Genomic DNA, 22,593 nt, shown 5'->3' with positions numbered 1-22,593 from the left:
GCTATGCTACGATGGGCAGCTTCAAGTTGAGCTGGAGTGGATGGTGCTAAGTCCTGCTTGGTGAATGGCTCTGAGGTGTGAGAAATCCTCACTGTAAGCTACACAAGAACGTGGCATCATTCATTCAACAAGTGTGTGTTGAGCACTTGCTATGACACAGGAACAAGGACGTGGGCTCCGACATCAGACAGACCCAAATTCAAATCCCCCTCTGCCACATTCTCACTGTGCGACTTTGTAAAAGTCACTGACCCTCCCTGGACCTCATCTGAAGAAGATACTTACATCATAGGTGGTTGACAAGATTGAAGGAGTAATGCAGGTAGAAGGTCTAGCATACAGTGAGAGCTCTATTCCGATGTTGTTGTCGTCATTATCTCAAGGGTAATTAGGATTAGATAAGATAATGCCATAGGGAATTTAGCACAGTGCCCAGCACACAGTGAGCACTTAATCATTGGCTCAGGTAATATACTGCATCAGGTTTGCACTCACTGATGTAACATGTGTCAGTACATATACTGAGGTGGTTTAGCACAATGGAAGCTTGTTGTTGGTGGACAGCTCTCTTCCAGACAGTCATGTGGAGATCTGGGCCTCTATCTTTTCATGACTTTGCCACCACGGGGTGCTTGGGATCCACTCCATCTAAGCAGAAGGGGAAACAATCAGGTGGATCATTCAAGGGAGGTAGACCAGGCATGGAAGGGGCCCCTAACATTGCCAGTGTCCATTCCATCATCCAGAGTTCAGTCATGTGGCTGCACCTGCCTGCAAAGACATATGGGAGATGTATTGCAACTGTGTGCCCAGGAGGAGGGAGCAGTGTTTTTTTTTTTTTTAATGTTCATTTATTTTGAAAGAGAGGGCATGAGCAGGGGAGAGGCAGAGACAGTGGGAGACAGAGAGTGCAAAGCTGGCTCTGTGCTGACAGCAGACATCTTGATGTGGGGCTTGAACTCCTGAACCGTGAGATCATGACCTGAACCAAAGTTGGAAGCTCCACCGACTGAGCCACCCAGGTGTCCCTGAGGAGGGAATGCTTTTTAATGATGATCTCTGCCACAAGTGCTTTCGTGGGCACTTGGGACATCGCAGTGAATACAGCACAGCCCCTGCCAACATGGTTCACACTCCAGTTGAGGAAACAAATGAGTAAATAGATTGCTATAGAGCATCACAGTGCTAAGACAGGACAGCACATGATGTTTTGAGAGACAGAGGGAGGGCCTCACAAACTCTTGGGGTGCCATTGAAGCTGAATTGTGCAGGATGGGATTAACCAGGAATACATAGAGGGTACAGAATGTGAAAAGGCCCAGCAAGTAAGAATGACCGTGGAAAGTTTAGGGAATCTCCTGTAGATCAGTGGGGCTGCAGCTGAGAATTGAAATGGAAGAGTGAAGGTTAATGAAAGAAGAGAGTGAGGCAGGAGCCAGCAGATTGAGGGCCTTGGATGTCAGTCAGGACACCTGAACACCAAGGAGTCTATTGTGAGTCTTTTTCTGAGTTTTCTTTGAGCCATCCCAAGACTGGACAGCGCAGTGAGCATGGGGGACTGGGGGGTTTCTCTGCAGACAAGACACAGTGGGAGGAGCCTGACAAGAAGCTCTACAGCATGGAGGCCACATCCTATGCCCTCTTGGCCCTGCTGGTGCTCAAAGAATTCGACTCTGTGCTTCCCGTCGCAAACTGGCTCAAAGAGCAGAGAGAATACGGAGGTATTCTCCACAGATATGGCTCCACCCAGGCAAGTGACCTCATATCCCCCATGCACCTGGATGCCTACTTCCTCTGGCTTCCCACTGGCCTCCCAGAGAAGATGTTAAGACTCGGAGGGGCAGCCCTTCTGTCCCGCCACCATAGTGGCTGGAATGGATTTGAGAGATCAGGCTTTTTTCGTTGTGATCCCACTGGCATATTCTAGAGTACACTCTGAATGCTCAAGCTGTGTTCTGAGGCTCCTCATATCCTGATCATGTTCTCAGTTCCACCAGGCTCCCAGTGTTACCTCCTAACTTCCTGTGTGTTCTAGACTATGTTCTCAGTTCGACAAGGCTCCAAGTGTTAGCCCATATCTTCCTGTGTGTTCTAGATCAGTTTCTCAGTCCTACCAGGCTCTCAGTGTTAGTGCCTATCTTCCTGTGGATTGTAGACCATGTTCTCAGTTGCATCTGGCTCCCAGTGTTAGCTCAATCTTCCTGTGAGTTATATACCAGCTTCTCTAGTCTACCAGTCTCCCAGTGTTAGCTCATGGGTTCTAGACCATAATCTCAGTTCCAACTGGCTCCCAGTGTTAGCTCATATCTTCCTCTGGGTTCTAGACCAGGTTCTCAGTTCCAACAGGCTCCTAGAGTTAGCCCATATCTTCCTGTGGCTTCTAGAAAAGGATCTCAGTTGTACCTGGCTCCCAGTGTTAGCTCATATCTTCCTTGGGCTCTAGACCATTTTTTCAGTTCCACCAGGATCCTAGTGTTAATTCGTCTTACTCTGGATTCTAGCCCATTTCTTGGCTATTCTAGCACATCATCCAACCTCTCCATCTGGAAGGTGGGTTCTAGGACATGGGCTTCCGGCTCCAGTTTGAACCCCTTTCTTTCTGGAGGGCTATCAATCACATTCTCAGTATCCCTTTTGGATTCTAGACCATATGTTCAGTGTTCCCAGGCTCCAACTTCATTCTTCTGACACAAACAGATTATATATACATTCTCAGTGACTCCAAACCCTTGTCTTAGACTCTCCTCTGGATGGGCCTGGGCACACTCTCAGTTTCAATTTCAGTCTTATGCCTGCAATTTCTGGTTGGTTTTTTGACTTGTTCTCAGTGTTTCCAGGATCTTGTCTAAACCCCTGTCCCTTGGAGAATCAAGAACATGTCCTCAGTGTCTAACAACCCCTAATCTTATCCTCACCTTCTCTGGGGCAGGGGGTCCTAAGCTATAGTCCCAGTAGCCCCCTCCCTCTGATCTGAGGCTCTTTCTTCCCCAGTGGGTTCTAACCACTTTCTCAGTCTCCTGGCTCACCCTCTTTCTTTCTCATGGGTTCTAGGCCACCTACATGGTGTTCCAAGCCTTGGCCCAATTCCAGAAGGATGTCCCTGACCACAAGGATCTGAATCTGGATGTGTCCATCCAACTGCCCAGCCACAGCTCTGTCATCAAGTACAGAATCTTGTGGGAATCTGCTAGCCTCCAGCGGTCAGCAGAGGTACAACTGCCTAGCCAAACGCTTGCCGTCACCCTCCACAACAACCAGTGTTTGCCACAGGCAAGAAATAGGGCATATGACTGTAGCAACCAGGGGAAGGCTTGGTTCCCAAATCCTCTCTCTTCTCTCCCTGCTCCCTGCAGACCAAGAAAAATGAGGATTTCGTAGTAACAGCTAAAGGGAAGGGACAAGGCACCTTGTCGGTAAGGAACAGGAACACACACCAGCTTGGCCCGCCTTCTCTCAGCCCCTCTGGCCCCGAGGGACGCTCTTCTCAACTCAAGTGGGCTGACACTGCATTGCCCTGTGATCTCACCAGGTGGTGACAATGTACCATGCCAAGCTCAAAAGCAAACACACCTGCAAGAAGTTTGACCTCAGGGTTGATATACGACGAGCTCCTGAAGATGGTAAAAGAGTTAAGACCCTACCTGTTACCCTTCCCCCGCCCTCATTCTAATGTCTGCCTCCTTCCTGAGTTGGGACCCAGGGACATCCCCCTCCCATTTTTCTGTCTGTGTTTCTAGTCAAGAGGCCTCAGGAAGCCCTGAACACCATGATCCTTGACATCTGTACCAGGTAAGTGATGGGTCACTGGGGGTCATCTTGGCCATTCCTCTGTCTATAGCAAGACTTCTCCTTTCCATGACCTAATCCTTTCTAAGAGCATATTGTGCATCTGGTATTGTCTGAAGTACCTGCCAGGAGGTGGGTACCCCAGGCAGTCGTCACTTTGCATTGGCAGTCCAACACGAGCGATGGCCCCATAACCTGAAATTATTCAAGCACTGTCAACAAATCAGTGGGGGAAGTTGCCATTGTTGCATGACCTTTAAAGCATTTTATCACAGTTTCAGAACTCTCAAACTGCCAGTTAGGAAGGTACAGAGAAATGGAAATTACAGTAACATGAGAATTTGTTTAGCATGCTGTAAACTACAACATTAGAACATGGAGATAACAAGCAATTCTTGTTCTCCTTTGTAAAACACTTACCAAAAGTGCTGTGGGTCTTCCTTCTGTTGTGTCACTTGGGGTAGGGATTGAGCAGGCATCTTTCCTGTGACACAGTGAACTGTCACGCTCCCTTCTAAGTTAGGTCAGCTTCCAACTCTAGTCTTTTGAGCGGCCGATGTCACAAGACAGCCGGTCGGTCCCTCCAATGGCAGCAAGGGTGACATTCGCACAGTCTGCTGTTCCTTCTCTAACTCCGTTTCTGTGCTTTCAAATTTTACCTCCAGTGTCTTCATTTCTCTGCTGCCTTTCATCTTGGCTGGCAGATCCCTCTGCCAGTTGACCAGTTTCGTGAAACGTCATGCGGTTTATCCCTGGGAGATAAGGAAGTACCACAACCACAGGCCTTGCTGTCTGTGCATGAACTGCTCAGTGACCCATCACAGACAGACTTTGAAAGGAATGACGTGATTGGTCACTGACCGTGATGCGTGTCTGTGATTTGCACAATGATTGGTGGACCCGAGATCCAGAGACAAGATTTGTACTCGTATTTTATGCAATTACGACTAATGTACCCTGGTGCTGGGGGCCTGGTGTTATTGAGCTAGACCATGGTAACATTTTCTCGTCTGCATTTTCTGGACAAATTGAGGCATGGAGAGGTCAAGTGACTCATCAAATGTCATATGGAGCTGGGATTTGAACCCGTGCAAAGGGGCTCCAGAGCCTGAGCTTTTAGTCACCTTGACCATGACACTGCCTTTCCTTTATTCCATTTGGGGAATGTTTCCCACAATCTAATATCCTTCTGTGCTGCTGTGTGAGAACCAGTAACCCCAGTCTCTGACCAGACCCCCTTGTACAGACACTGTGCCCCAGGGCTGACCCTACCCTGGGACCCAAGTGCCCTCTCCCTGCCCTATTCAGGTACCTGGGAGACCAGGATGCTACCATGTCGATCCTGGATATATCCATGATGACTGGCTTTTCTCCTGACACTGGTGATCTCCACCAGGTGTGAAGGGCTTGGGCTTGGGGGCTGGCATCCGTGGGCAGGGGTTTGAGGATGATTTCACAAATCTTACCTTTCCCCAGTTGAGCAACGTCATTGGAAGATACCTCTCTTTGTGTGGCATGAACAATAAGAACACCCTCACCATCTACCTGGACAAGGTAAGGCTTCCAATGGGGATCTGACATCTACCAGGCAGGCCTCCTTCTGGGCCACACCAGGCCCAGTCTAGGAAGTGAGGGGTCTGTGCTGCTGGGTGATGGAGGGAAGGGGCATAAAAAGAAGGTGGACAACCCAGGTCCTCTCATCTTTTCTAAGCAGCTTACCTTCTGACCAGTCTCATTCCAACCTCATTTTACACTTGCTTCCTCCAACTTCTCATCATAGTCCTAAACAACTTTTGAAAGGAGCCACTTGGGTTTAAAAAATAAAGTGCTCAGTGCTGAAAAGCATTTCCCTTGCTCCGCACCCCCTGGGTTTTCTCTCTCCGTGTTTGCTCTCCATCTGACTTTCTGTCACTGCCTTCCTCTCTAACATTGACTTGAGCTTCCTCCTCTCCCCTACTTACATCTTTCCGTTTCCCTATCCTCACATGCCCCCTGCTAACTTCCAAAATTCCCAAAGTCCCCTCACCCCATATTAGTCAGCATAAGTAACACTAGCTGCTGTAATAAGCCTCTCAAGAATATGAGGGTCCCAACACAAGAGTCTTGTGCCTCCCACTCAGGTAAAGTCCAGTTGGGAGGCTAAGGAAAGGGTTTTCTGCTCCACACACTAAGTCAGGGATCTGCTCACATTCCTTCTTGGGGCTCTGCAATCCCTAGGATCTTAGAGTCCTCTGCTGGACCCCTCCTCCCTGGAAGAAAAGAGGATTGTGCATGAGCTAGTGGTTGACGTTTTCTTGTACTGGACTTTTTGTGCACTTAAATTTTTATAGGAGTCCAACCTTACAGGGAAATTGCAGAGCAGTAAAACACAGTTCCATATACTCTCTACCCAACTTCATTAAGTGCTAGCCTGTCCCTCCAGTACACCTGTCTATGCATATCTATTTCTGTTTTTCTCTCTCTCCCTTTCTTTGTCTTTATTTTTTCAGCTTGAATGGGGTATCATTGACATATAAAATTGTGTAAGTTTAAGGTGCATAACATACTGATTTGATGTATGTGTATATTGGGAAATGATCACCACCATAAGTTTACTTAACACATTTATTACTTCACATAGTTTTAATGCATGCACACGTGTGTGTGTGTGTGTGTGTGTGTGTGTGTGTGTGTGTGATGAGAACTTTTAAGATCTAGCCTCTCAATAAGTTTTTCTTTTCAATTTTCTAATGTTTATTTATTTTGAGAGAGAGAGAGAGAGAGAGAACAGAAGCAGGAGAGGGGCAGAGAGAAGTAATGACAGAATCCCAAGAAGGCTCTGTGCTGTCTGAGCAGAGCCCAATGTGGGGCTCAAAGTTACAAACCCATGAGATCATGACCTGACCTGAGATAAAGAGTCAGATATTTAACCGACTATGCCCTCCTGGTGCCATCCCATAACAACTTTTAAAAATAGAATTCAGTACCATTAACCATGGATGTTTTCATGGGCAGAGACAGCAGTCTGGTGGCCAGAACTCAATCACATGGCCACACTGAACTAGGAAAGGAAGCTGGCAGGGATAATGTAGCTTCAAGCCTTGGAGAAGTGGAAATGGCTGTGTTGAAGTGCTCATCAGTCTTTTGGTGGATACTCCTGCTCCCTCACTTTCTCCACCACTGTCTCAACCCCCAGGACCCTATGCTGGGCTCCGTTCCGTGTCGCCCCACTGACCAGCCTCCTCCTTCCCCCCAGATCTCACATGACCTGTCGCCCCACTGACCAGCCTCCTCCTTCCCCCCAGATCTCACATGACCTGTCGCCCCACTGACCAGCCTCCTCCTTCCCCCCAGATCTCACATGACCAGGAGGACTGTCTGACCTTCAAGGTGCACCAGTACTTCAACGTGGGGCTTATCCAGCCTGGGTCGGTCAAGGTGTACTCCTATTACAACCTGGGTGAGCAGCCCACCTAGGGTCTGGGGGGCCTGGGGGGCCTTAGGGTCCAAGGGATCCGTGCGAGGCAGGGGTCTGAGGGTCCCAGGGTTGAGGACCTGGCCTCTCCAGGTCTGAGGGACTGGAGTTGGGAATCCAAGCCCCTGGGTCTCTGGGCTGGAGGCCCTAGCCCTCTGACACCTCCCTGCCACTCTGCCCACAGATGAGAATTGCATCCGGTTCTACCACCCAGACAAAAAAGACGGATTGCGGAGCAAGCACTGTCACACAGACGTGTGCCGATGTGGTGAGGGTGGACACAAAATTTCCAGGAAGTGTTGGCCCCACACCCAGTGGACACCCACACGGACCCAGGGGCGGGGGGCCCTGGACAACGCGTGTAATACCACCATGTCCCCCACTCATCCACCACACAGAGAACTGCTTCATGCACCCGATGGATGAAAAGATCACCCTGGACGAGCGTCTGGACAAGGCCTGTGAACCAGGAGTAGACTACGGTGAGTGGGCACGTGCACGTGGGTGCCTGGGTGAGCGACACTGTGTGGCCATGGCTGTGTGTGTGACTGGCTGTGAGTGCCCCTGGCTGCATATGGCTATACGTCAGCCTGTGGTTGCAGCCGATGTGTGTGTGGGTGTAAATGTGTTATGAGGGGCCATGAGTGCATGGGGAGCCATGCTAATGAGTCGGCCGGGTGTGCAGCCAGTGTGAGAGCGGATATGGTCGTCTGCCCGTTGTGTGTGTGACATTGTATTCCTGCCAAGCCATGGAGATGAGTGACAGTGCTTGTGGGGGATAGTGGATGGGAGGTTATGCATAGGACTCCACTGTGGTGAGTGTAATTGTGCACATGGCCGTGTGTGGCTGTGTGACGTGGTGGTTGTGGGAAGACATGTGGCAGGTGTGTTACTGGGGGGCAGGGACTGTTGCACGTGTGGCTGTGACCCTGCATGTGTCTCCTTGGGGACGCCATACGCTCAGGTGCGCCTGCAGCTGAGGGTCCCCGCAGCCCCCCTTGCCCGTGACCCCACCGTCCTTCCCCTCCTCCCCCATCAGTGTACAAGACCAGGCTTCTCAAGAAGGAGCTGTCAGAAGACTTTGATGATTACGTAATGGTCGTCGAGCAGATCATCAAATCAGGTCAGCCCTGCAGTCTGTGTTCTGTCTTTCCACTTCCTTCTTGCTGGTTCCCTGCCCTCCCCCACTCAGCGTCCCCGTCCGTCCCTTCCAGGCTCTGATGAGGTGCAGGTTGGACAGGAGCGCAGGTTCATCAGCCACATTAAGTGCAGAGAAGCCCTGAAGCTGCAGGAGGGGAAACACTACCTCATGTGGGGCATGTCCGCCGACCTGTGGGGAGAGAAACCCAAGTGAGTGTCAGCCCTGTGCATGTCCCACCCCCCACAGTGGGTCGCCCCTTCCCATGCTTTCCCTGCCCTGATTCTGACCTGCCGTCCTCCCCCCAGCATCAGCTACATCATCAGGAAGGACACCTGGGTGGAGCTGTGGCCAGAGTCTGATGAATGCCAGGATGAGGAGAATGAGAAGCTGTGTCAAGATCTGGCCAACTTCGCTGAGAACATGGTAGTCTTTGGCTGTCCCAACTGACCCCTGCCCACAGTCCCCACAATAAAGCTTCACTGAGAGTTCATGTGTCTCCCAAAGTCGGAAGGTCTTGGAGAGGGAGGAAGGGGCAGCTGTGATCCCCTGCTTCCTCCCCTGCAACTCCTTCCTCCCCGTGGATCACCTGCACGTTTGCTTCCTCCCCCGGGGAGCCCGTGCCCACATGCACCTGCACTGCACCTGCACGTAGTCTGAAGTGAGCCTGCATTTGCGCCAAGTGCTCACCTACTTGCTGTCTTTCCACCTGCATCGTGACCTGTGTGTCCTCTGCCTCCTCCTCTGGGTCCTCACCAGTATCTTCACCTACATCCTTCTCTCATCCACTGTGTGGGTACCAGTATCCTCACCTGCTTTACCCCAGCCCTCCCGAGCATCATTATGCACGAGGGCTCCACAGTCCTCTGCCTCCTCACCTTCATCCCCACCTGGATCCTCTGCCTCCTCATCGTCCTCCCCACCTGGATCCTCCACCTCCTCACCTTCCTCCACTCTTGGATCCTCCACGTCCTCACTATCTTCCCACCTGGAACCTCCCCCTCCTCATCATCCTCCCCACCTGGATCCTGTCTTCTCACCTTCATCCCCACTTGAACCCTCTACCTCCTCACTTTAATCCCCATCTTAATCCTCTAACACCTCACATTCCTCCCACCTGGACCCTCCACCTCCTCACCTTCCTCCCACCTGCACCCTCTGCCTCCTCACCTTCCTCCCACTTGGATCCTCCACCTCCTCACCTTCCTCCCCACCTGGATCCTGTCTTCTCACCTTCATCCCCACTTGAACCCTCTACCTCCTCACTTTAATCCCCACCTTAATCCTCTAACACCTCACATTCCTCCCACCTGGACCCTCCACCTCCTTATCTTCCTCCCACCTGGATCCTCCTCCTCCTCACCTTCCTCCCACCTGCACCCTCTGCCTCCTCATCTTCCTCCCACTTGGATCCTCCACCTCCTCACCTTCCTCCCACCTGGATCTTGCACCTCCTCACCTTCCTCCCACCGGGATCCTCTGCCTCACCTTCCTCCCACCTGGATCCTCCGCCTCACCATCCTCCCCACCTGATCCTCCCCCTTCTTACCTTGCTCCCACCTGGATCCTCTCCCCCTCCTCACCTTCCTCCCATTGGATCCTCCCCCTCCTCACCTTCCTCCCACCTGTGTCCTCCCCCTCCTCACCTTCATCCCCACCTGGATCCTTCCCTTCCTCACTTTCCTCCCACCTGGATCCTCCGCCTCCTCACCTTCCTCCCACCTGGACCCTCTGCCTCCTCACCTTCATCCCCACCTGGATCCTGTCTCCTCACCTTCCTCCCACCTGGACCCTCTGCCTCCTCATCTTCCTCCCACCTGGATCCTCCGCCTCCTCACCTTCCTCCCACCTGGATCCTCTGCCTCCTCACCTTTCTCCCCACCTGTACTCACCTTCTCCCCACTTGCCCCTCATCTGCAGCTCGCTTACAACTCCATTCACTATTTTGTGTGCATTCCACATGGCTTTGCCCAGGAGGTGATGATACAAGGCAGAACAGGCAAGTTTCCACTGTCGATCAGTGAGCCAGGGAGGGAAAGGCATGAGTCAGCATTCAAGGGCTGAAGGGGGGGGCGGTTCAGGGGGTATTGTGGTCGCAGCATCACCTGAGCTGCATGGGGGGCAGCAGCCACAGGCAAATGGTTTCACTGTCTGCTGATCGGAACTGGGCCCCTGGATGCCTCTTCTGATTAATAACACCACTAGTAAGTCTTGGTCTATAGAGGGTGGGATCCAGTTCCTGACTCTAGATGAGGTCATCATGGGAAAATCCCTGAGCCTGGCAGTCACCCATTCTCAGCCCATTTCCCCTAAGACCCCAGGTCCTGTGATCCCCACCTCCCCATTCCCTGAATATAGGGGAAATAGATTCACAGCACCCCTGCTCCTTCCAGCATGTCAGGCACCTCTGTCAATGGGAGACTCAAAAATTCTCACCACTCACTAGGTGTCTCACCCTCACTAGGTGACCTCTGACCAGACGCCCACCCACCTGCCTTTATGTCCTTCTTGTCATGTTTTTCATGCCAATTTCTCCCTTTCTTCTGCCCTGGGATTAATTTCCTTCCTTTTGTTTTTAATACATTGGTATTTTTTTGTTTGAGCACCTGTGGTTCCAGACTGTGACAACACAGACATGATCTTTGAAACTCACATTCTAAAGATAGCGTGGAGTTGATGTGTCCCATCAATATTGGACTTGCTGAACCTGATAGTCACATGAGCCAATTCCTCAAAATAAATTGTGTGTGTGTGTGTGTATGTGCATGTGCACACAGATCATTGATAGATAGATAGATACATGCATACATACATACATACATACATAATACATATAAATAGTTAAATGATAGAGATAGAGATAGATAGATGATAGATAGTAGGCAATAGATGAATGGATGGATGGTTGGTTGGTGAAGGGATGAAGGAATATATAAATGGATGAATGGATGGATGGATGGATGGAAGGATGAACAGATGGATGGATTTATGGTTGGGCAGGTAGATGGATGGATGCATGGATGATCAGAAAAATGGATGGATGGATGAATGGATGGATGGATGGGTGGGTGGATTGCAAAATTGGTGGTTGGATGGATGGATGGATAAATGGACGGATGGACAGATGAATGGATGGATGGATGGGTGGATTTATGGATGGATGGTGAGACAGATGGATGGATGGATGGATAAATGGATGAATGGATGGATGGATAGGTGGATGGATGGATGGATGGACAGATAGAGATATTACTGGTTTTTTTCTCTGGAGAGCCCTGACTAATGCAGATGGTCAGGGAAGACAGGGATATCTCCTGTGAGGAGAGAATTCTTGAGCCAAGACAGAGATGACAAGGAGGAGCCAGCCATGGAGAATCTGGAAAAGAACATTCCAGATGAAGGAAACAGTATGTACAAAGTCCTCAAGATGCCTGAGGCCAAGTGAGCACAGGGTATGGACTTCAAGATAGTGAAGATCACTTTGTGTCTACTCTAAGCTCAGGGGAAGGCCAAGCTTTTTCTATAAAGGGCCAGATAGTAAATATCTTAAGGTTTGAGGGCCAAGATAAAATCAAGGAGATCATGAAGGTACTTATGAAACAAGAGAGGAAACTTGTGTCCCGCCATGCCTTCGTCACATGGGATGGGCCATCCTGGGTGGGGGGCATCCTCTATGCCCAGCAGCCAGAGCTGTTCTCTCCATGATAAGGGATTCACCCAAAGGGGAGCAGTTTGGAGATCCAGAAAGGTGGAAGCAGTAGGAGGTGACCCCAAGGTCCGTTTCTCTCTGATCCAGTGATATACCCAGATCCCAGCCAACCTTTCCATCCCAAGGTCTACTTTCTTTTCTGGATGAGCTTGTCAAAGGCAAGGCAACTCGCTGAGCCACCAACCCCCAGGATGAGATTCATTCACTCAGTGCCCTGTAGTTACCAACACAGGATTCTCCAACATGTAGGTGGCGGCCAGTATGACCAGCACAGGGCATGGGCGTGGGCGTGGTGAGATGTTGGCTGTGAGTCAGGGAGGTGGGCACTGGAAGCAGAGTGGGGAACAGGCAGAGAGGGAAGCCCCTGGTGGGTATCTGCAGCTCACTAAAGTGAGCCACTCCCGTACACACAGAGGGGGATGGCCGGATTTGGGCCATGAGGCGAAATGTGCTAGCCCCTGAGGGCTCCGTGGGAAGCCACTGCAATATTTTAAGCAAGGAAGACATGAAGGCTGACTTATGTGTTTGGAAAGCTGATGGTAGCAATTCCAATCCTAGCTATGTGCCCAGAGACTTGGAAGCTGGTACCCAGACAAATATACGTGCAAGCATGCTCATAGCAGCACTTTGCCCAGTAGCCCAAAGGTGGAAACGACTGAAGCATCCCTCAGCGCGTGAATGGGCAAGCAAACTGGGATGTGTCCATACACTAGAACATTCCTCAGCCCTAACAAGCAAGGACCTGGCTGAGACTTGAAAACATTATACTCAGTGAAGGAAGCCAGATACAAAAGACCACAGGTTGTGTATTTCCACTTTTCTGAAATACCTGAACTATTCAGGACAGGTAACTCCATAGAGCAGGAAAGCTGACTAGTGGTTGCCAAGGGCTGGGAGGCCTGGGGGATGGGGACTCCTTTATGGATATGGGCTTACCTTTCGAGGCACTGAAAACATCTGGGGACCAGAGTTGCCCGACTGTGGAAATGCCCTAAATACCGCTGAACTGCTCACTTTAAAATGGTTGCTTTACGTTATGTGAATTTCACCTCTAAAATAAAAGAAAATAGTAAATTAAATTTAACTATATAAATTAAAGGAAACAAATACACAAGTTCACACTTGTAGAGGGCAGAGAATGAATTAGGAAGTGGCAAGAGGCAGAGAGAACGTCCAGCTGGAAACCACTGCAAGAGTCAGGCCAGAAATGACGGATGCCCTAGTGTGTTAGTGCAGTCTGGCGGCTGTAACAAGATGCCCTACACCGGGCGCCTCAAACGGCAGACATGCATCTCTCAGGGTTCCGGAGGCTGGAAGTCTGAGACACAGGTGCCAGCTCTGTTCCTGGCTTGTAGACAGTGGCCCTCTCACTGGGTCCTCAAACGTCTTCAAATGGCAGAGACGGAGAGGAAGAGGGAGAGGGAGAGAGGGAGGGAGAGAGTCTCCAGTCAGGGGCACTCATCCCATTCAGGAAGACTCCACCCTCCTGACCTAACCGCCTCCCCAGGGCCCCACCTACAGAGGCCATCAGGTAGGTGATCAGGACATCACCAAATGAACGGGGGGGAGGGGCACAGACACTCAGCCCACAGCACTTCGCAAAGGCAGTAGCAGTGGGTCTGGAAACAGGCGGCTGGGTTCAGATCAGACGTTGAGACTGAATGGCCAGGGCTTGCGAAAAGGTGGGATGTGGGGGAGAAGAGAAAGAGGGCTACTCAGGCCAGTTCGAGGTGCCCCGGGGACGACTTCCAGGCCTTGGATTCAGCCTAGTTAACCTAGCGGCTGGTGGTTACACCACCTGTCTGTGAGTTCCAATTTGAACTTGCATCCATGCATGCACGCATGCACACACACACTCACAAGCACACTCATGCACGTGTACACACATCCACACATGCAGGCGTATGTGTGTCTGCTCCTGCACACACCCGTGCACGTGAACACTCATGCACATCGGACACGCACACGCACCTACATGCACACACCTACACACACCCGCATGTGTGCATAGATGCACCAACATGCATGCCTGCACCTGCACTCATCTCCATGCGCACATACACACAGCATACACACGCACACATGCACTGGACCCAATATACACACCTGGACACACTCACACACACAAAAAACACTCTTATAGTTTGCACTTCCCTAACCACCATCTCAAACACTCTATAGTATTTTCTTCTTTACTAGGCTCATTGTCTCTCACCCCAAGAATGGGAGCTCCTTAAGACCAGGGACTTTTGTCTCTCTTTTTCATGTTGTGCCCTCAAACTTCGAACAATGCCTGGCACACAGGAGATGCTCTATAAATATTTGGTCACGAGGGAATGAAGCAGCCACAGGGAAAAGCTGTGGCCTCTCTCCTCCATCCCTACCTGAGTCACATCTTTAGATGCCCCTGGAATGTGTGAGAGTCTGTATGACTGAGATTGAGATAGAGCCAGCCTGGGGGTGAGAGGACAGGAAGAAGAGGAGGGCCAGTGGGGAAAGGAAAGGGGCGAACCCCGGGACCCATGGGTGCCTGTCTGCAGCATGTGAAGTCCAGGACTATTGGGCAATTGTGATTTCCTCCCTGCCCTCAGGGACCCAAGCATGCAACCCAGCCCTGAAGTGTCTCAGGACCTTGTCTGCTCAGGCCTGGAGGAGATGGTTTGCGGTCCTCTGTGTTCATGGAGGATGGACAGACATCCCATTCACGAGGCTGGGGCGCAGCCACAGGTGAAGACAGCCCTGCAGTGCGTGCCAGCTGGCCTGGGCCTCCTGCTGCTGCTGCTGGCTGCTGGGGGAGATGGCCACACCCCTGCTGGTGAGTAGGGGCTCATGGCTTGTGGCAGGTGGGTCTCCTGTGTCACTGTGCATGTCTCTGTGCACGTGTGTGCAGGACAGGAGACAGATTAAGTGTAGCCCAGTGCAAGTCAATTCACTTCTCTGAACCTCAGTTTCCTCATCTGTAAAATGGGTGTGATAATACAAGTACCTACCTCACAGGGAATGAAATACGATATTGTGTGTGTACATGGGCTGGAAGAAGTGATTCTGCAGCAGGGAGGCCACAGACCACAGGGGTTCAGACAACAGACAGACAGACTGGGATGGTGAGTGCACAGGAGAGGTAGAAAATGGGGGACCCTGGCTTGGAGGCCTAGTGGGACAGTCACCAAAACAAGGTAAGGAGGAGGAGGAGTAGGTGTTGGAAACAATAAACATACAGTCCATGTGCAGTGAGGCCTCACCACGTGCAGGGCACCAGCCTGAGCCTTCTGCCTGCCCCATGCCACTGGCTTGTCACCCAATGCTCAGAGGGACATTCATGGCTGTGAATGTCCAGTCTGCCCCTGCATCCTCCAGGGTGGGAGTCCCTGATGCTCAGGCCTCTCCTGAGCTTGAGTCAGGGGTGCAGGGGAGTGGGGGAAGGAGCCATGGGGCAGATCAGACCCAACAGGGCCAAGTTTTCCTTCCAGTTAATGAGTAATGAGTAGGGGGAGAAGGGGAGGCCTGGGCTGCATGGTGGGGGAGTTGCCCTGGCCGTGGGTCCTGGAGGGAAAATCTCAGAAAGCAGTGTAGCAAGGACCCCATCCTGGAAGTGGGGGGCCAGGAGGGGAGGGGCAGTCCCTGCTGTTCCCAGGCCTGACACTGACTCTGAAGGGTGAGGGTGGGGGGGGGTGCAGCAGGGAAATCACTGCAGTCAGTGTGAGAACTAAGCCCACTGAGCCAATCAAAGGAGGCACACAGAGACTCAGAGCACAGTGAGGCAAGGTTTTAACCAACGTTCTTGCAAGAGCAGGTGTGCAGCAGACAATTTATCTCCCAGTGTGCTGGTCCCTCCCCTGATTCCTCATTGGCTGAATACCGCAGAGGTTGCAGCCTTACCCAGAAGTCACCTATGTCCACGTAAGGCAAAAAGTAGTCTGTTGGAACAAACGTACATTTCCTGTGGTGACGCAGAAACTTCCAGTCCCCTCCTTTGTTCTTTGGCTCATGCTCTTTGCAAAGACTGTGAAAATAAGCCCACAAAACGGAGGGGAAGATACAGAAAGTGAAGTGTTTAATAGTTTGGGACTCCACTGGGGAGGCGGAGAGGTGCGTACCTATTTCTAATAGGTTGCAAACCTGTTGTTAGCACAGCTTTTATTAGTATTTCTGAATATGAATCATCTCCCTTACTTCTCACAATCCCTCCTCTTCTAAGCTGATTCCATTTTCACTTATATGTCCTTAATTTTTGAGGTCTCGCAAACATATTCAGCAAATGTTGGCCCTCATCTTCACAGTCAGATTTATCTTTCAATAATAATAAGTTATTTTTGGCCTAAGACACAGACATTTGTTTCTTAAGAGGAACCTTACACCCTAGGAGGTTTGCTGTGGTCAGACACTCCCAGCATTGTTCCAAACTACGTGTGGGATTTTTTTTCCACCCAGGGAGCTCAGGTCCTAACATTTCCCTCTCTGCCTACTGAATCCTGTCTTTTCCTATCACACTCCCCTCTTTGAACACGTGACTCCTGCCATTAGGAATTGGGATAATGACTGATCTTAACTGCTTCCTGCTGAAAGGGGGCGATGACGGGGTATGGCAGTCAGGGCAGTTCAGAGGTCGATCCAGAGGTCTGAAACAATGGAAGGGTATTTGGAACATCTGGGCTAGCAAAATTTTCTTGGATGTCTTACTTTTCTGGCATATGCAGCAGCTTCTACAAATGACCTACAGAAAGAATATTAGACCAACAGGCATTCACATTCCAAATGCAATGCTTCCTAGGAAGGAGGTCACACCATGGGAAGTAAAGAGGCATTGTAGCCATCCAAAATCCCTGACATGTCTACTCATTTTTTAAAATTTATAGTTTTTCCTCCTTCTTCCAAATTTATTTCCATCTTGTGTTGTCAGTTAGAAGAATTAAGCATTTGAACTAGCTTGTGGTTCTCAATCCTCAAATCTTCCTTTGGCCATCCAGTTTCCTTAGGAACAACTCCATGAGGTGTTTTTAATTTTACCTCAAGGAAAAACTGATCTTGGATATCCAGATTACTATAAATTTAGGTCATTGTTAATCTGTCCTGGAGCTTGTAGCACTATAATACCTAATTCAGTCATAATGTCTCCTTCTCGCAAGGGAGTGGGGCTCTCTGGCATCATCAGAAAAGAACGTGAAAAAAAAATCTCCCCATATGCACCCCATTGGCTCAGAGAAAAATTTCATCCTAAGTTTTCTGGAGACGCCTGTAATTGTCACGCTGCATTTGGATGGTTGGACGGGAGTGGGAAGAGGGCAGAAAAGGTGGCTCCAGTGTCAAGAAGGAACTCAACTCATTTTCCTTCTGTTTCCAGTTACCTGAGGCTCTGGGTTTCCAATTTTCAGTTGGTTCAGGGGAGACAACATGAAGAGCCACAGGTCCCATCCATTCCTTTCAGGGACACTAGTCTTTGAGGTCCCCAAGAGCATTCAGACTTTCCAGTGACTGTCTCCACACAAGGGGCATGGCTTATGGGGTTTTGACTTCTGTTGTCCCCTCTGAGGACATTCTCATCTTCTGTGCCCTGAACGACTGCATAAATGGCACTTGGTGCCAGGACCTGCAGAAGTCTGTTATGACATTGTAAGGCTGTGACTAAGGCCTTAGATTTTTTTGTAAAGACTCCTTTCCTGTTCCCTACTTTCCTCTTGATCTCAGTCATAATATACCCAACTGGCAGCTCATAAGAGCTCCTCCAGGGTCCCTCCAGGCTGACAGCCAATCTTTGCAGCTTCCTTTGAATATCTGGGGCCAACTGAGTGACAAGCTTGTCCTTTAGAATCGCCTTAGGTTCAGGGAGTATCTGGGGAGATAGCCGTGTATTTAACCTTAACCTTTCCAGGAAAGCAACCAGGCTCTCATCCTGTGTCTGTCAAATAGTGACTAATTTAGCATAACTTAAGGGCTTAACCTTATACCTCCTTCATTTCTCCAAAACACAAGCTTGAAAGTGGCAGCGACACCATTCCCCAATGGGATTATCATAGTCCCAACTAGGATCTTGGGGCGGAACTGCCCAAATCCCAGTAGGGAACTGGGAGATCCTTATAGGACCTCCAGTCCCATGATAATTAAGGAGTTGTTCATTCCCCTATCTTTCAGCCACTGCCAGAACACCAGGTTTCTGTCTCATTAAGAGTCTGATTCAACAAAAACATTGTATCAAAAACATACCTAAAATTCTGAAAAGCCTCTAAATTTTCTGATGATCCAGATAATTTACCTATGCTTTTACCTGTCTTAAATTTACCTAATTCTTTTACCTGTCTTAAATCTTGCAATGAAAAGGGTACTTGAAGTCTTATCATGGTGGTTCCTCCCTGCGTTTCTCTTTCCAGCACTCTAGCTTCTTGTAGGGGAAACACGCCTGCTGCATTACGGGGAGGGTCTGGATAAGGCGGGCAGCGGGGAGCAGAACTGCACGTTTTTAAGTCTGTATATTTAGATCCAGGACCCAAGGAGGAGGCTGTTGAGGTTAAAGACCCCTTCCTCCTTCTCTAGGTCTGCTTTGGGTTCAGCAAGGGGCTCTTAGTTCCCTCCCTTCATCATTGTGAACACTTGGAAAGGGTTGCCAATAGGCCAGGATCAACCTTACACATATCTCGATTTTCTCTTAAGGCCCCAAAACAGTGAATACAGGGGATTTCTCCCCATTTCCCCTCACATTTACAAAACAAGTCAAACTGTAGGATAGCATTATAATTGGTATTTCCCTCTGGCGGTCAGGTTTCCTCCTCCAATTCCTATTGGGGCCAGGCCTTGGTGCAAAAGAAAACGAGTCGCTTTTTCGTTATGGTTTGTGGATCAGAATCATCCCAGTTTTTCAGAATGCATCCCAAAGGAATATTAGCCTTGCGTGGGGGAATTGCCCATCTATAGGAAAAAGGGGGGAAAGGCATCCTTCTTCCCAATTTCCTATAGCTGGCCAGGAGAAACCTTACCTCTGGACGCTGATTGTTGGCCAGCAGAAGCCACATCTCTTGGCCCCGTGTTTTGGCTGGCTATGAGACCAGCAGCCAAAAGCCCTGTCAGTCTTGCGAGGTGCTGGGTGTAGTTGCTCTCACCCAGGCTGAGAGCTGAGCCGTCTTCCCCGGTTTCTCCTACCCCTCCGTTTCCTGCCTGCTGGACTTTGGAGTTATTGACTGTCACCAACCAAGACTGCTTTTTTTTTTTTTTTTTTGTCAAGGGATGCATTAATTTTATGTTGGCCCAACAGTAACTTATGTATTGAATATAATAAAACTGTTCCTCTTTACAAATATATTTTGTCATTTTTTAAAAGTTTATTTATTTTGAGAGAGGGAGAAAGGGAAAGAAAGAGAGGAAGGGGCAGAAAGGAGGGGGAAAGAGAATCCCAAGCCCAATGTGGGGCTCGAGCTCACAGACCATGAGACCATGACCTGAACCAAAACCAAGAGCCGGAGGCTGAACGAACTGAACCACCCAGGTGCCCCTACAAATAAACCTTAAAAGGCCAGTGAAAACCATTTCCCACCCCCACCAAGGATAAAATCAGCCTTTAAGGGGGTAAAAGGGTCAAAGCTGAGGTCTATTCCCCTGCCTTTTTTTTTTTTTCCAGCAATGCAAACACAAATATGTTCCAGCCATGTGGGGTGTCCATTTTAAGGTCACTAGATTCGTACAAGTCAGCATCCACTGGGCTAAGTGTAGCAAAATGACTCACCAGTGTACTTTTAAAATCCATTCATTTTAGCCTTAGTCTGTCCTGACCACACATAAAATTCCTTTCCAAAGATTTCCCTTCACAAACGTTCTAAAACATTCCTTTGCATTTAGACTTTGTCCCAAGCCATTCCTCTCCAAACTACCAGTCTCATTTAGGACAAATTGTTTTCTTTTACCTCCAAAAAAATGTATTTGAAATTTTTAATTTTTATTTTTATTTATTTATAAAAGTTTATTTATTATTTATTTTCAGAGAGTGAGAACACACGAAGGAGGGAGGAGGCAGGGGGGTGGGGAGAGAGAATCTCAAGAAGGCTCCACACTGTCAGTGCATTGCCCAATGCAGGGCTTGAACTCACGAACTGTGAGATCATTACCTGAGCCCAAATCAAGAGTCAAACTCTCAACCAACTGAGCCACCCAGGCACTCCCATTTCCATTTTTTAAAATACTTTTTATACATATACTTTTACATACAGAGTTGCTTTCCTTATTTCCATCAATCTTAATGACATTCAGCAGAATTTTAACTCTTAGAAGAATTTTATCTCTTAGAAACCTTTGTCTTCAGTGAAAACTAAGTAGTTACCAGTTGTGAACTGTTACATTAGAATTCTTTAGATGGCAAATTTATGAGTTTATGAAGTACAAAGCATGTTACCAACAAACCCAAATAGCCTTCGTTTCTCTACAATAAGAAATTAAAAACAAACCTATGTTTAGTAATCAATGCTTTAGCATTTTATCTCATTAGATATCCAATGAATTTAATCCCATTTATTGTGCAAGCAAAACTTTAAGGTTTCAGGCTATCAAAGACTTTGAAAGCTGTCTTAACAATTATCTACCCACGAAACTTTTGAGACAGAATTAGCCACCATTTTAAGTGTTATTTTTGCTAACCAATTGCAACAGGGATAACACAAGCTTATTTGACCTTCAGTAAACCTACGTAATAAAACAAAAACATTAAGGCATTAAGGCAGCCATGAATTGGAGGAACGTCATGTCCTGCATGTTTCAGGTGTCTGTCAGTGGGCTGAAAGCTGTAAGGAGATTTATTTAAGCTATATTCCTCTTGCCTTTGATTTCTCATCATTTCCATCCCAGGGGTCCTCTGTTTCCCCCTTTCCTTTCAAACATCTTCTCCACAGTAGTTACCATAATCTTTGCTTTCTGTTTTTGTCTCTCTTCATTCCTCTTTACAGATAAATATCTTTTGCGCCTCCCTGTGCAGTTCTTCTACTTCTCATTCCCTCCATCCACCTTCTCTAACTTTCTGGCAATACGAGGCCAACTGCTAGTGAAAAATTAACCTTCAGGAGACCCTGCCACGTTGGGTCTTCTGGATCTAGGCCTGAATATTTCCTCATTTGATCCCTAAGTCTCTTAAGAAAGCACTTGGGGTTTTCCTCCTTCTCGCATCCCAAAAGCCTTCCTGGCATTCTGATATCTTGGAGCTGATTCCCTGATTGCTTTGATCATTAGCTCTCTTAAATCCTGCATCTTAACCTTGTTACCAGGATCATTACTGTCCTAATCAGGGTCTACATTGGGAAAATTTTGTTCAACTGGCTGAACACCCTGGCCAGGAGAATAACTTTCATATTTAATGCTGATAAGTCTAAATACATACCTATCTTAATTAAAACAAACTTAAATCAGTTTAAACATTGAATGCGTTCCGCCTGTGTCCACTTGAAAGTGAATCACTTGTTCCCCATTGTCAGTTTTCACCTGGGACACCAGTGGGGGAATCTGAAGTGGGCGTCCAAGTGGGTGCTCTTTGCTTCTTGACATCAAAGGTGGTGGGGAGGAGCCAATGGTGCTGGAGGCACTGAGGAGGGTATGGAATCAGTCATGCAGGCCACACCCTACGTGGTGCAGAAACAGGAGGGAGAGAAGAAGGCAGAAGAGGTAAGGTGCTCGCAGAAGGCAGAGAAAGAGGAGTCGTGGTTCTAAACCTTGTCAGCTCAGACAGAGGAGCAGACGCCATGGTTTTGATCTTTGTTCCCTCCCACCACCACCAAAGTGGAAATATGAAGTCTGTGTCAGGCCAGAGAACACAGGGAATTTCCCTGAAACAAAAGAAAGACATTTCGGCAGCTGCTTGGGAATATTCCTTAAAGTCTCCCTCCTGAGGTAGACTAACCACAGACAATTGGCGCCACTTATCATAGTTATTAATCCAGGAAATGAATGATGGAGAAGCCCCCACATACAGCTTTTCCAGAAACCTGGGTTTATCTTGAAGAGGCCTGTTTACATATCCAATATATCAAGAGGGAGGTTACTAGCCAAAATTCAGTTGGGCAAACACATTCTGCAAGGGACCTTCAGTTCTGGAGCCTGGTTTAGGCCCATGAAAGCCTGGAAAAGCCCGGACACAGGGTACCTCGGTCCATTTGCCCTGTTTCTTACAGAAGAGTTCTGTATTAAACTTTAGTGTCCCATTAATGAGCCATTTTCCTCATCTCCTAAGGAGTATTGAGACCAGTATTACAAAACAGATCAGGTTTTGTTTTGTTTTTAGATCTTGCAATCTGACTTGATTCCAGTGGTTAAAAGGCATCCCAAGGGGGAGTCCTTGGCGACTGAAGAAGATCTCATGTTTCCTCAGTCTTAAAGAGTATAATCCCTTTCCTCCAGTGCACTAGAACTTTTGTCATCCACATAAAAAATTAGGGCCTGATAGACCCAGTCTTCCTCTTAGACAGAAAACAGATGGCCTTCTAATTGAGTCTTTAGTACAAACAAAACAACAGAATTTGATAATTTTATGTTTGTCCTTAT

General features: G+C 48.8%; 1 protein-coding gene across 1 annotated transcript in view; it reads left to right on the top strand.

Annotated features, from left to right (window-relative positions):
* Positions 1–8,871, top strand: part of LOC115499687 (complement C3-like) — a 44,974-nt gene extending 36,103 nt beyond the window's left edge. Inside the window, exons 29-41 of the mRNA XM_030293831.1 lie at positions 1,578–1,750; positions 3,052–3,210; positions 3,354–3,413; positions 3,530–3,620; positions 3,738–3,789; positions 5,095–5,182; positions 5,263–5,340; positions 7,120–7,225; positions 7,425–7,508; positions 7,639–7,722; positions 8,280–8,363; positions 8,455–8,590; positions 8,687–8,871. Of these exons, the coding sequence (XP_030149691.1) occupies positions 1,578–1,750; positions 3,052–3,210; positions 3,354–3,413; positions 3,530–3,620; positions 3,738–3,789; positions 5,095–5,182; positions 5,263–5,340; positions 7,120–7,225; positions 7,425–7,508; positions 7,639–7,722; positions 8,280–8,363; positions 8,455–8,590; positions 8,687–8,828 (1,337 nt within the window). The 3' untranslated portion in view covers positions 8,829–8,871. The remainder of the gene's footprint in view (positions 1–1,577; positions 1,751–3,051; positions 3,211–3,353; positions 3,414–3,529; positions 3,621–3,737; positions 3,790–5,094; positions 5,183–5,262; positions 5,341–7,119; positions 7,226–7,424; positions 7,509–7,638; positions 7,723–8,279; positions 8,364–8,454; positions 8,591–8,686) is intronic.
* The last annotated feature ends 13,722 nt before the right edge of the window (positions 8,872–22,593 follow it).

Source organism: Lynx canadensis, chromosome A2 (genome assembly GCF_007474595.2).
Source record: "Lynx canadensis isolate LIC74 chromosome A2, mLynCan4.pri.v2, whole genome shotgun sequence".
Lineage (NCBI taxonomy): Eukaryota > Metazoa > Chordata > Mammalia > Carnivora > Felidae > Lynx > Lynx canadensis.
The sequence above is the reverse complement of the archived record's forward strand: the minus strand, read 5'-3'. Positions and strand labels throughout refer to the sequence as shown.